Below are 13,566 nucleotides of genomic sequence, written 5' to 3' on the forward strand. Positions count from 1 at the left end.
TGCTGAGAGAGACAGAGGGGAAGGGAGAGAGAGAGCAAGACACCCAACAGGATCCTCACATCATGATTCGCCTCTAGTTTCGGCCGGCCCAGATCCCAGGCACACGTATGTACACCCATCATACACAGGAAGGTCCTTGGAAACTAACCCAGGACCTTTCTATGTAAGTCCAGTTGCATTTCTGTTGTTAAACTGCCTGGTTCTGTGGCACTTTTTGGAACACTACTGACATATTTTAAATTATATTACCTGTTCAAGAACATAAAGCTTATGATATACATTTAGACCTAATCATAAATTAACCATGCTTGATTACATTGATTAGTCTATTCTTTTTCAGACAGTAACTACACACTAATTGGATTAACTTTCAAAAGTACTTCTGGTTAAAAATAGAGACCGGAATTTGAGGAACTAAGTTTATTTTTCACAAGCTTATAAGAAGTGGGAACATTAAAAAAAATCTTTCAACATCTCAGCAGTAGCCAGGCTGTCTTGGCTGGAAGCTGATGGAATGGGTGGGTGCCTTGGTAATGACTATTTTCATCTTGTGTGTCTATCTTTTTAACTGGTCCTTATTCCTCAGTTCTTATTCTTGTCCCTGTCACAGACCTGGAGCATTCCCAAGTGCCTTAGTTCTTATGACTGGGCTTTTGCCTTATTTCCTGCTCACAGCTTTCCAAGTCCTCTGAGTGTCTCCTTTTCTCCTGTCAGCCCTCTTCTTCTGCCCGCCCCCTACTATGCTGGGAAGGAGGCCCCTCTAGAGATATCACCCCAGAGCTGCCTGCCCAAAGTCTTCAGATTTCCCAGCACTCCCTGCCTATGCACTGGGGCAGCCTACTTCTGGGTCTTGACTCTGACAGGACCCAGAGACAGCTGAAGTGCCAGGTGCCCTGCCTAAATGGTGAGCCTTCACAGCTGGGCCAGTCCCTCCTCCAACTCTGAGCCAAACCTCCTCTCCCAGTCTGCCGACACTGCAGTAGTTCAGTGGTCCAAGTCCAGAGCTCAGACCTTCTCCTTGGCCTGCACCATCATGGGACTTGGAATTCTCTACGTCCCATGGAATTCTGGGATAGGAGGCATGCTAAGCTTCCATGCGGGGAAGATGGTGCGGCTCTGGAAGTGGGGCTGGAAGTGGAAATCAAGTGACCCCAGCCAGGGAAGGAGTTCTGCAGAGGTAGGGAGGAGACCAGATAGGATCTGTGTTTCCTTCAGGCCTCTCCTGGTATAGCAGCATCTCCATCTGCTCTACTCTAACTAGTTTCCTTAACTCTTGCCATGGGTCATGGCTACGTCACACTGTGGGCCCTCCGTCATGTAACACCTGACATGTGACTGAGCTGCTGTGTGGGTATGGACTATGTCCCATCCATCAATTTCTAGTGGAAGTCTTGAATTTTGCATGCACCTTTAAACTCAGCCCGGGCAGGTGGAATACTCTGAATAAATACAGTCAGCCCTCCATACCCATGGGTTCCACAGCCATGGGTGGAAAGTGCTCCATTGCTGCCGAAGCGCACTATGGCATTAGGTCCGTGACAGCTGTATCTGTACTGACGCATACAGACTTTTTTCCTTGGCATTTTCCCTAAACAATACAACACAGCAATTATTTACATAGCAGTTATATGATAAGTAATCTAGAGATTATTCAAAGTATACAGGAGGATGTGCATAGGTTACATGCAAAATTTATGCCATTTTATATAAAAGACTTGAGCATCCACAGGTTTGGGAATCATCAGAGGTCCTGGAACCAATGCAGACACTGAGCTGTTTGTACTAATTTATAATCTTTAGAGCCAACTCCATAGCCTAGTGGTTAAGGGAGCAGGATCCCACATGGCTGGCCACATGGTTTGAATCTCAGTCCTCGTAGCTTGAAAAACCATGCCAGGCCACGTGTGTGTATACTCAGAATCCTGGCAGGATGGAGAAATGGAGAAGAGATTGCAGCGTGACCATACCACATTGACGATGCTTTCTCCCTCTCTCTCTGTTTCTCTGTCTCTCTGGTGAGTGCATGAGCCCTCTGGCAATTAAACACAAACAAACAAAAAGCCTTGATGCCAGTATTATCCATCATAAGAACTTAGCACGAGGCAGTTTGCTAAACAGTTTATATGAACCAGCTTATTCAGTCTAGTTCTAGTCCATTCCATTAGGCCAGTTCTGGCGAGTCTTGCAGAGTCCTGCTCAAATCACAAAGGTGAGAGCTGAGCAGAGTGGCTGTGTCCATCAAAATCTCTGTTCTGGTCTCCTCCCCTCTCCTGTAAACCCCCCAGAAGTCAATCATGGAGTCCCCTAATGACCTTAATCCTAATCTCTTCCCAAAGGTCCCGCTTTTCAACATGATAGTCAGAATAAATTCACACCCTCTTAATCCCATCACACCAAATCCCAGTTCATGACTTTGAGGAGGACTTACAAACCAAAGCAAGTCTTCAAGATGATGCTGAGAAATGGAAAGTTTTATCATTCTCTAGTATAATTGAGGGAACAAAGGCATAAATAATTTGCCCAAGATCACCCAGAGAAACAGCAGAGGAGCAGGGATTTGAACCAAGGCTGGCTGCTGGCAGCACATGGCCTCTCCTTTGGTAGTGTACTGATTCATCAGCCCAGCAACTGCCATGACTATAGCCAGACTGCAGTTATAGCTCAGAATATTCAGAGGGAAGGGAGATTAGGAGCAGAGCATCCCACGCATTCATTCATGTACTCCTTCAGCAAACAGAGCAAGTATACAACTGTATGCTCGGACACATTTGGCTCCGACCCTTGCAAATCCTTTCCTCTCCTGGAACTCCCATCATACTTTTTCTCCCTAGTGAATGACGGCTCAGTCTTCAAGAGTCACCATATTTTCTTCTCCAGGAAGGACTTGCCTTATTCACTTCTTTTTCTATTTTTAAGTTTATGTATTTACCTCTTCCATGAGCAAAAGAGACAGAGAGAGAGAGACAGACACAGGCACTCCTAACAGGATCTTCATGTCACAATTCACCACCCCCCAGCTTTGACCAGCCCTGGATCATGGGTACACACACTCAGCATGTTCAGAGAGGTCTCTGGACATAAACCTAGAACCTTCCCATGAGAGTCAGCCTTGCAGAGCATCGTGTTACCACAATGACACTGTCTGGGCCCACCTTATTCATTCTCCTGGCACATAGTTGGGTCTGCAGAAATGTATGTTTTTTACTTAATGTGCCCCTTATTGTTCCATACACCCACCCCTGCCTCTGGCTCTTGTTTGTAAGTTGTTGCCACTTAGGGACTGAAGAGTAGGTGGGTAAGTTCATGTTTAAGCAGGCAGGCATTGGGGGACTTTTTTTTAAAGGGGAGGGGTTTGGGGGGTTTTTTTTTTTTTTTTTTTTTTTTTTAATTTTTCCAGAGAGCACATATGCTCGAGAGAGACAGAGAGAAGGAAAGTGAGAAAGCACCCCTCATCCCTCATGGTCATGCTGCAGTCCCTTCTCTTCCATTTCTCCCTCCCTTCAGAATTGTGGACACACATGCGCATGTGCTTGATGTGTTTCTTACGCCACCAGACCCAGGACTCAAACTATGCAGTGGGCCATGTAGGATCCAGTCACCTTAACCACCAGGCGAAAGGCTGGTCTGGCAGGTGCTTTTTAAAATTCTGTGCAGGGTGGGAACCAGCAGTTAGCGTAATGGCTATGTCGCTGGACTCCCACGTAGTCGACCGCGGTTCGTGTCCCGGACCCGGTGGCTTAAAACTCACGCCGGGCGCGTGTGCGTGCGTGCCCAAGATCCCCAGAGGAGAATGGAGGAGAAGGGATTGTGGTGTGACCATCCCCTCTGGGGGGTGATTTCTCGCTTTCTGTCTCTATGTCTCTCTCTGTCTGTCTGGCGAGCGCACGCGCCCTACAGTGAAAATCTCTCCAAAAAAAAAAAAATTCTGTGCAGGGAGACAGCAGGTGGTGTGATGGCTAAAATAGTGAATTCCCACACAGCTGACAGCACGGTTCAAGTCCCAGACCCAGCAGCTTGAAAATCACATCCATGCACATACACGCATGCCCAAAATCCTAAGAAGGGAAATAAGGAGAAGGGATTGCAGTATGGTTATCTCCCCAGGAGATGATTTCTCACTTTCCTTCTCTCTGTGTCTCTTTCTCTCTATGAAAAAAAAAAAAAAAAAAGGCTGGGCCTAATACTTTAAAAGCAAACTTCTCTTTAAGTGACCCTCTCTATAGGAGGAGAATAATATATACACAATCCCTTAAATACTCCAACATACATTTATATTTAAAAGGAATACTTTTGGAATCCTTTTGCAAAACTGATCACTTTCAGTTTATGGATTTTTTTTGTGAAGCTAAAATTAGTTCAGATTTTTATGTGTATAATAAAATTCAAATCAAACAAAACAAGAGCAGTTCTCTGCAGACCGCCCTCCACCTACCACTACCCCACCCAGGGTAACCACATTCAGTTCTTTCTGAATCAGCGAGTTTTCAGGTTTGTGTGAAGTCAGAGCTGAAGCCCACAAGCCGCAAAGCTTCAATGAAACTATTCTTGAGCCCTGTTAATACTATGGGCACAGTCAGGCTGAGTCAGCGTGAATTAAGGTGGTCTGCTTGTCAGCACACTCCTTGGATCCTGGAGGAACACCCCCACATGTGGTCTCCAATAAAAGATCCCTTCATCACGTTCCTGGAAGGCTGACGTTGAGGTAGAGTGTGCTGTGGTCTTAGGACAAGTTAAGAAAGGCCTCACAGGGAGTCGATGGTGGTACAGCAGTAAAACATGGTGCTCTGTGAGGCTTCCACATAGGAAGGTTCCCAGTTCGCACCCAGAGACCTCCCTGAGTACTGCAGGTACATGTATGCCCACAATCCAGGCTGGTCAAAGTGCTGGTGGGTTGCAATGTAAAGACCTTTCAGGGGTCTCTCTTATTCCAATCTCACTGTATCTCAACATCAACATTCATGGAGAAAGGATTGGAGTAAAAGTGAGAGAGAAAGAAACTCTTCACACAAGTATTTAAAGAAAGGCATGACAGAGGAGAAATAGAAGCAGAAGGTATTAGACCCTCATGACATGATCATATGTTAATCTGTGCTTGGAAGACTTTGCATGGCTACAGTCCACATAAAATAGCAGTGTGTGTGTGTGTGTGTGTGTGTGTTTGTGAGGCAGACTTACTTGTGCATGTTTTCTTATCTGGGTTAAGAGCAAATCCTCCACGGCACCGGCAAAAGTAGGAGCTGTCTGCGTTTACACACTCGTGCTCACATCCATGGTTTTCCAAGGCACAGTAGTCCACAGCTGTAGAGAATGAAATGCATTCAGGGTTCAATTAGAAATGCAAAGAGAGGAAAGGGAATGTGAGAATGGAAGTATATATATATATATACTTATATATATTATATATATATAATATAAATAAGAATTAATATTGTTGCCTAAAAAAGAGTTTGGATAAAGAAATATGAGTCCAAGGCTTCCCTTTCCTGACATCCCCTTAAAAAGCCAGTTGTCCAGATCAGAAAATTTCTATCAGAAGACCAACTAAAAAAAAATTTTATTTTATTGTATTTAAAAGAAAAGCAAATCAAAATCATCGTGAAGTATTTACACCTATCAAATTGGCAAAAATTAAAACGAGACCAACTCCAATAGTGATGGCCAATCTGCAGCAGTGTGCATGGGACACAGCTGCCCCACAGGTTGAGGTGACAGAAGAGGAGTCAGGCTGACTCCAGGAATTTTGGTGTGAGCAATTGAAAGGATGGGGATGCCATTAGCTGAGACAGGGAAGGTGCAAGAGGAGCAGGTTTTATGGGGGGAAGATCAGGAGTTCCTTTTTGGGCATGAGCTATGACTTAATTGTAAACAGGAAGACAAAATTTGGTGAAAAAAAAGTGGATCTCAAAACTGTATAGTCAAGGGAACCAGCAGTTAGCGTAATGGCTATGTCGCTGGACTCCCACGTGGTCGGCTGCGGTTTGTGTCCCGGACCCCGTGGCTTAAAACTCATGCCGGGCGCGTGTGCATGCGTGCCCAAGATCCCCAGAGGAGAATGGAGGAGAAGGGATTGTGGTGTGACCATCCCCTCTGGGGGGTGATTTCTCGCTTTCTGTCTCTATGTCTCTCTCTGTCTGTCTGGCGAGCGCAAGCGCCCTATAGTGAAAATCTCTCAAAAAAAAAAAAAAAAGAGAAAAAAAAGAACTGTATAGTAAAGCCATCAGATGGTGTGGTAATTAAGGTGAGTCCCAGACCTGGCAGCTTGAAAATCAGGCTCTGTGTGTGTGTGTGTGTGTGTGTGTGTGTGTGCACCCGGAATCCCAGAAGGAGAATAGAGGAGAAGGGATTGTGGCATGGCCATCGCCCTGGGAGGGGAGGGTGATTTCTCGCATTCCTTCTCTCTGTCCCTCTCTATCTTTCTCTGGCAAGTGCATGCACACTATGGCACAAAACCTTAAAAAAAAAAAAAAAAAAAAAAAAAAAAAAAGACCTGTATATTCAATAGGAAGTGATTGCTAATATGTAGGAAGGGTGTGAAAAAGTTCTGGAACTAGGTAATAATGATGGTTGCACAACATAGTGGATGGACTAAATGTCACTAATAGCAAATGTTATATCACATGTATTTTACCACAAGTAAAAACAAAAAAGAAAAAGTAGACCAAAAAAAGCCTGTATATGCACAGTAACTATATCCAGGTAAAATATACAACTAAAGTAAAGCCTGGAAATTAGAAAAAAAATGCTGGCTGGGTTAAGGTAGAACTACGGATGCTATTTTCTTTTTCCTTTTATGAAAAATGTTTCCCTGTATAATATTTTAGAATACGTAAATCTGAAAAACTTGTAAGTAGGGGTTGTCAGGTAGTGTGGTGGTTAAGGTGCTGGATTCCCACATGACCAACCATGGTTGGAGTCCTATGGTCAAATTATATAATAATAATAAATGCAGTTAAATAAATAATTTTAAGAATTTTTAAATAGTAACAAGGAAATTAAATCTATAAAATTAATACATACATATAATTTTTTTAGAGACTTTTTTTTTTTTGCTATAGGGCACATGTGCTTGCTGGAGAGACAGATTCAGAAGGCAAGAAATCACCCCCCTGAGGGGATGGCCACAACACAATCCTTTCTCCTCCATTCTCCTCTCAGGATTTGGGGCACATAAGCACATATACCCAGCGTGAGTTTGAAGCCACTGGGTCTGGGACTCGAACCACAGTCCAGGTGGGAGTCCAGTGATACAACAATTATACCATCTGCTGGCCCCATATATGTACAATTTTAAAAGGGCCAACAGGTAAAATGGAGGTTAAGGTGGTTGTATCCCACAGGGCTGGCTATGCGGTTTGAGTCCTGAACTAGGCGACTTAAAAATCATGCCATATGTGTTTGTGCCCAAATCCTAAGAGGAGAATGGAGGAGAAGGAATTGCGGTGTGGCCATCTCCTCAGGGGCTGATTTCTCACTTTCCTTCTCTCTCTCACTCTCTCAGACAAGTGCATGTGCCCTATAGCTAACTAAAAAATAAAATAAAAATTTTTAAAAAGCAAAATTAAGCAAGGAGAAGATACTGACATAATTAGCATAGTAATTAAAAGATATAAAGGGAAAAGCTGAAGATTTTAAAGGTTAATAACCTGTTTTGTGAGGTTTTTTTGCTCCCAGTTCATTATGTTTCAGTATAAAGTGTTGTTTTTGTAACTTCATCTCTCCAAAGAATTCACAGCACATGACATTTGGGGGTTTAATACACTAGTCATCATGGGGGGGACAGGGCTTTGCACTGTTTTAGGGTCTGAATGTCATTAGTCAGTTGCTGGAATGACGTCATGACATAAATGTTAAGCTAGCCATAAATCTTTCTAGAAGGTAATTTCTCATCTTTCAAGAACCATTGGATTATTAAACAAATTAATAGCAACACCAGTGAAACTGAGATCAAGGAGCATCAAGCCCTGGCACATGCTCCAGTCTGTGTGTCTCAGGAGTTGGCCACATTGTGGCCACATGGGCCTACGTTACAGTCAACAAGACCCACTTTCAACCTCCTCATGATGGGCCTGACCTGCCATCTTGAAAATCTCCCAACCCCTGATATGGGTGTCTACTGTCGGTCAGCAAGTCCCGTCTCAGGCCACCCATTTTTTACTGTCCCTTCAAAGAGAGGAGATGCTAGTTTGTTTTTGTTTCTTTTTTTTCTTTTTTTTTAATTAGGTTTTTGCTATAAGGCACATGCACTTGCCAGAGAGAGATGCATGCACTTGCTAGAGAGAGACAGAGAGAAACAGTGAGCAGGAAAGTGAGAAATCATTCCCAGGTGGGATGACCATACTGCAATCGCTTTTCCTCCTCTCCCCTCGAGATTTTGGGCACATATGTACATGCACCAGGTGTGAACTCCAGGCCACCTGGTCTGGGACTCAAACCATGGTTTGCCATGTGGAAGTCCAGCACTGTAACCACCATGTCACCTGCTGGCCCCAGGAGCTACTTAATCCAATTTCCAAGTTTCAAGACATGGATGGTGCTACAGTGATGAATGATCAGGTCACACTCTAACTAAGACAGAAACTCAGATTTTATCTCAAACCTGAACTTCCTGGGACCAGCAGATGGTGTAATGGCTACATCACTGGACTCCCATATAGTCAGTCAACTGGTTTGAGTCCTGGACCTGGTGGCTTAAACTCACGTTGGGCGCATGTGCATGCGTGCCCAAGATCCCGAGAGGAGAATGGAGGAGAAGGGATTGCGGTGTGGCCATCCCCCCTGGGAGGGTGATTTCTCACTTTCCATCTGTCTTTCTCTGTCTCTCTGGAGAGCGCACGCGCCCTATATCAAAAACCTCTCCAAAAAAAGAAAAAAAATTTTTTTGCTCCTACTCCGTAGTTTTTGACAGTTAATAAACAACTTTCAAATTTTCAAAAAACTGAATTTTAAAGATAATGTTCAAAATATTTGTTGTAATTTTGTTTATGACTCTATAACAACAGAGACAGTATGGTTTTAAATATTTTTGAGAAAATATTTACATGTCAACTACTCAGACTGTTGAAAAGCAAATGCCCAGCACACACGTCACACATAAACCTTCTCAATTCAGCCCTCCCTACCAAGTATTCTGTGATATACCATCTGCTAGCAAAGATCAGTCTCTTTTTCTTCCTTCAAAGTCTTCCTCAAGATAATCCTCTGGTGTGGTTTCTCTTTTGCAACCTCTACTGATTACAATGCTGGGCTGGAAAATCCAGCTTATTTTATGATACGAATTCTTTCTATAGCTTCTCTAATTCTCTCTGCCAGGCAGAAATGTTCATGGTGCCAGGCCATCTTTCCAAGAGCTTCTGTTGGCTTACTAGAGATCTACCTTAGTTCCATGGCTTTTTGGTTAATCTTCAGATATGACATTCCATTCAAAGCCCTGTCCAATAATGAGTATTTCCAATTTCTGATTCAATGCAACAGGTATAGTCGAACTTATGCAAATAACCTTTCTGCCACAAAATAAAAATACTCCCAAATATTTTCCAATTCCAGAGGGGTCAGGAAGGAAGAAAAATTTATGTTTCCACTTAAAGAAACAAACAAGAAGAAAAACTTTTTTTAAGAATTATCTTATATAATTTTATTTATTTATTTTAATTTTACCACAGAGGGATAGAGCGAGAGAGAGCGTGAGAGAGACGGAAAGTGAGAAAGCAAGTCACCAGGTCCAGGACTCGAACCGTGGTCAGCCATGAGGAAGTCCAGTACCCTTAACCACCACACTACCTGCCAGCCCCAAGAAAAAAATATTTTAACAAATTACTGAACCTATCAACATCTCAAAAGAAAGAAAAATCCTTAAATTGGGAAAACAAATCATAGTAAAAAAAATCAGTAGTGTTTTACTCAAAAGTCATAAAATTCTATTTCACCAGTTTAGTCTTATGTTCAATCTCTCTTCCACTGAATTTGCAGTGCTACTGTGGTCTGATCTTTCATTTAAATCCTGGAAGTTCACCTTCAACATTATTAATTGATATTTCTTGTCCTTAGCATTAAGTTGGTCATTTTCTTGGTTGCTTTTTGTTCTCTTATTTCTGTATTTCTTTAGTTTTCCTGCCATTCCTTTCAGAAATTCTTGAAGAGTGGGTCTAGTATTGGCAAATTCTTTCAGGTCTTGTTTATCTGAGAATATTTTTATCGTTTCTTTCCATGTGAAGGATAATCTCGGACTTGAGCTGGTTCAGGCCCTTGGCTCGTCTGGAGCTCCGGTTCCGCTTCTCCCTGTGAAGCTGCTGTCTGGTGAAGAGGAAGCCATGGTGCTCCGAGTCACCAGAAACACAAAAATTAATGCTGGAAATAAGGCGAAAATCAGTATGGCAGGTGTAAAACGTGTGCCTATGGCCACTGCTGTAGCCTGCAAGCCCGGTCTGAGGCCGAGAACAGCGCTTGGAGACATTGGAAACAAAGTCGGTGAACAGGCCAAAATGCCTCTGAAAAAAGAAGCAAAAACTTCAGCTACTGGAAAAGTTACTACTAACAAACTTCCAAAACCCCTGAAAAAGGTGCCTGAGCCTGTGCCTGCTCCTGAGACTTAACCAGAGCCAGAGCCAGAGCCAGAACCAGAGCCAGAGCCAGAACCAGAGCCAGAGCTAGAACCTGACCCTAAGCCTGTTAAAGAAAATTCTTTGCCTGAGCCTATTTTGGTTGATACTTCTTCTTCAAGCCCAGTGGAAACATCTGGATATGCTCCTGCAAAGGAATATCTGTGTCAGGCTTTCTCTGATGTAATTCTTGCAGGGAGTGATGTGGACGCAGAAGATGGAGGTGATCCAAACCTTTGCAGTGAATATGTAAAAGATATCTATGCTTGTTGGAGATAGCTCGAGGAAGAGCAAGCAGACAGACCAAAATACCTCTTGGGTCAGGAAGTCACTGGAAACTTGAGAGCATTTGCTGGCTAGTACAGGTTCAAATGAAATTCAGGTTGTTGCAGGGGACCATGTACATGACTGTTTCTATTATTGATTGATTCATGCAGAATAATCGTGTGCCCAAGAAGATGCTGCAGCTGGTTGGTGTCACTGCCATGTTTATTGCAAGCAAATTCGAGGAGATGTACCCCCCAGAAATTGGTGACTTTGCTTTTGTGACTACAATACTTACACTAAGCATCAAATCAGACAGATGGAAATGAAGATTCTAAGAGCTTTGAACTTTGGTCTGGGTCTTCCTCTACCCCTGCACTTTCTTCGGCGAGCATCTAAAGTTGGAGAGGTTGATGTTGAACAACATACTCTGGCCAAGTACCTGATGAAATTAACTATGCTTGACTGTGATATGGTGCACTTTCCTCCTTCTCAAATTGCAGCAGGAGCTTTTTGCTTAGCCCCAAAAATTCTTGATAATGGTGAATGGACACCAACTCTCCAGCATTGCCTATCTTACACTGAAGAATCACTTCTTCCTATTATGCCACACCTAGCTAAGAAGATAGTCATGGTGAATCATGGGCTTACAAAGCACATGACCATCAAGAATAAGTATGCCACATATAAGCATGCTAAGATCAGCACTCTAGCACAGATGAATTCTGCACTAGTTCAAGATGTAGCCAAGGCTGTGGCAAGGGGATAACTTGTAAGCTTGAGTCAGAGAATTATACCTGCAAATAAAATTGGCACCATGTGCCATCTGTACATATTACGTTACATTTACTTTTTTTTTTGGAGAGATTTTCACTGTAGGGCACGTGCGCTCGCCAGACAGACAGAGAGAGACATAGAGACAGAAAGCAAGAAATCACCCCCCAGGGGGGATGGTCACGCCGCAATCCCTTCTCTTCCATTCTCCTCTCGGGATCTTGGGCACGCACGCACCCACGCCCGGCGTGAGTTTTAAGCCACCGGGTCCGGGACACGAACCACGGTCGACTATGTGGGAGTCCAGCGACATAGCCATTACGCTAACTGCTGGTTCCCTATTTACTTTTAATAAAGTGTGTGACCCTTTTATTTTTTTTGCAGCTTAACTCATTCAAATGTGGTTACTTCTTATTCCAGGGTAACCTAAAAAAGGTTGTCTTTAAAAATGCTGAAGGGAATGTTTGAAAAACTGCTCTCATTTTATCTGAGGGTCCAGCTAAGTCACATAATTGTTACCTTTGTGTTTATATACATGGCTCTTATTTTACGTACCTGGTGAGTGTATTGAAAACCTTTACCTCCGGAGGGCATACTGCTCATAAGCCAAGCATTGCAGAGAAGCTGCTAACTAGTTCTGTCTCAAAGTAAAAGTCTACCACCTCATTCCTAATCACCCTCTTTTCGGTTTCTTGTGGTGTGCTGCCATGACGCCAAGTGATTTATTTTTGTCTCTGTTTCTTCAGTTATTACTTTTAGCTAGTATCTTTTCAAACTTTTCACTTTGAAAAATAACGTTTTGTATTTTAAACCGTGTTTTCATTTTTGTTTATTAAGAAAACAGAATGCTCAAACCAAATACAAAAGTATCTTTTAGAAAATGGTTCATTTTGGGGCCGACAGGTGGCGTGGTAATTAAGAGTGCTGGACTCCCACATGACCGACCTCAGTTCAAGTCCGGATCTGGTGCCTTGCTTTCTCCCTCTCCCTCGTGCGAGCTTGCTTTCTTGCTCTCTGTCTCACTCACTCTGTCCCTCTCTGGTCAAACTAAAATAAAGTTAAATAAAATAATTTTTTAAAATTAAAAAAAAGGTTAATTTAGTCCTGCCTTAACCTCCTCCACCTAAAAAATAGCCACTGTTTGAGATGTAGCCTTCCATGCCTTATATAAATATAAACATGCACATAAATTGTTACGGAATTTTTTTTTTTTTTTTTTTTTTTTTTGAGAGGTTTTTGCTATAGGGCGCGTGTGCTCACCAGACAGACAGAGAGAGACAGAGAGACAGAAAGCGAGAAATCACCCCCCAGAGGGGATAGCCACGCCACAATCCCTTCTCCTCTGTTCTCCTCTTGGGATCTTGGACACGCACGCTCACGCGCCTGGCATGAGTTTTAAGCCACTGGGTCCAGGACACAAACCGCAGTCAACTACATGGGAGTCCAGCGACATAGCCATTAGGCTAACTGCTGGTACCTATTATGGAATTTTCTAAAAATTGGTTCATTCTGTATACATAGCAATTCCCTTCAGCGTGTATAGAACGAACTGTGTGTGGGTATCCTGTAATGTATTCATCCATTCCCCCCAACATTGACACTGCCCCGCCCCCGGCCCCGTGCAGACAATTCTATTGTGTTTTTCATTGCTACGATGTTTTTCTTTGTGTATGCTCAGTTTCCCAAAGACTGTGAATTTTAAGTTCTGACAGGTAGAGCCAGGTGACTTTCTCGATGTCATCAGCAATGTACAAAAGTGCCAGTCTTCTGTCCTTGTTAGAACTCAGTCTTCAATTTCTGTGGATCCAACTGGTAAAAAAAATAGCCTCATTTGTTTTACTATATAGTTTTGATGGCGAATTGAATAAAGTTTTATTGTCTGCTTTAAAAAAAAAAAAAAGGATAATCTTGCTGGATATAGTATTCTTGGTTG

At 43.0% G+C, this 13,566-nt stretch overlaps 1 protein-coding gene and 1 pseudogene across 2 annotated transcripts in view; one reads left to right on the forward strand and one right to left on the reverse strand.

Annotated features, from left to right (window-relative positions):
* The window catches only part of MATN2 (matrilin 2), a 168,181-nt gene that overhangs the window by 60,727 nt on the left and 93,888 nt on the right, over positions 1–13,566 (reverse strand). For both annotated transcript variants that reach the window (XM_006159724.3, XM_006159723.3), the window contains exon 5: positions 5,176–5,298. In XM_006159724.3, coding sequence (XP_006159786.1) covers positions 5,176–5,298 — 123 coding nt within the window. The remainder of the gene's footprint in view (positions 1–5,175; positions 5,299–13,566) is intronic.
* On the forward strand, positions 10,308–11,628 carry LOC102468386 (G2/mitotic-specific cyclin-B1-like; annotated as a pseudogene).

This window comes from Tupaia chinensis, unplaced genomic scaffold (genome assembly GCF_000334495.1).
Source record: "Tupaia chinensis unplaced genomic scaffold, TupChi_1.0 Scaffold000646_1, whole genome shotgun sequence".
Classification (NCBI taxonomy): domain Eukaryota; kingdom Metazoa; phylum Chordata; class Mammalia; order Scandentia; family Tupaiidae; genus Tupaia; species Tupaia belangeri.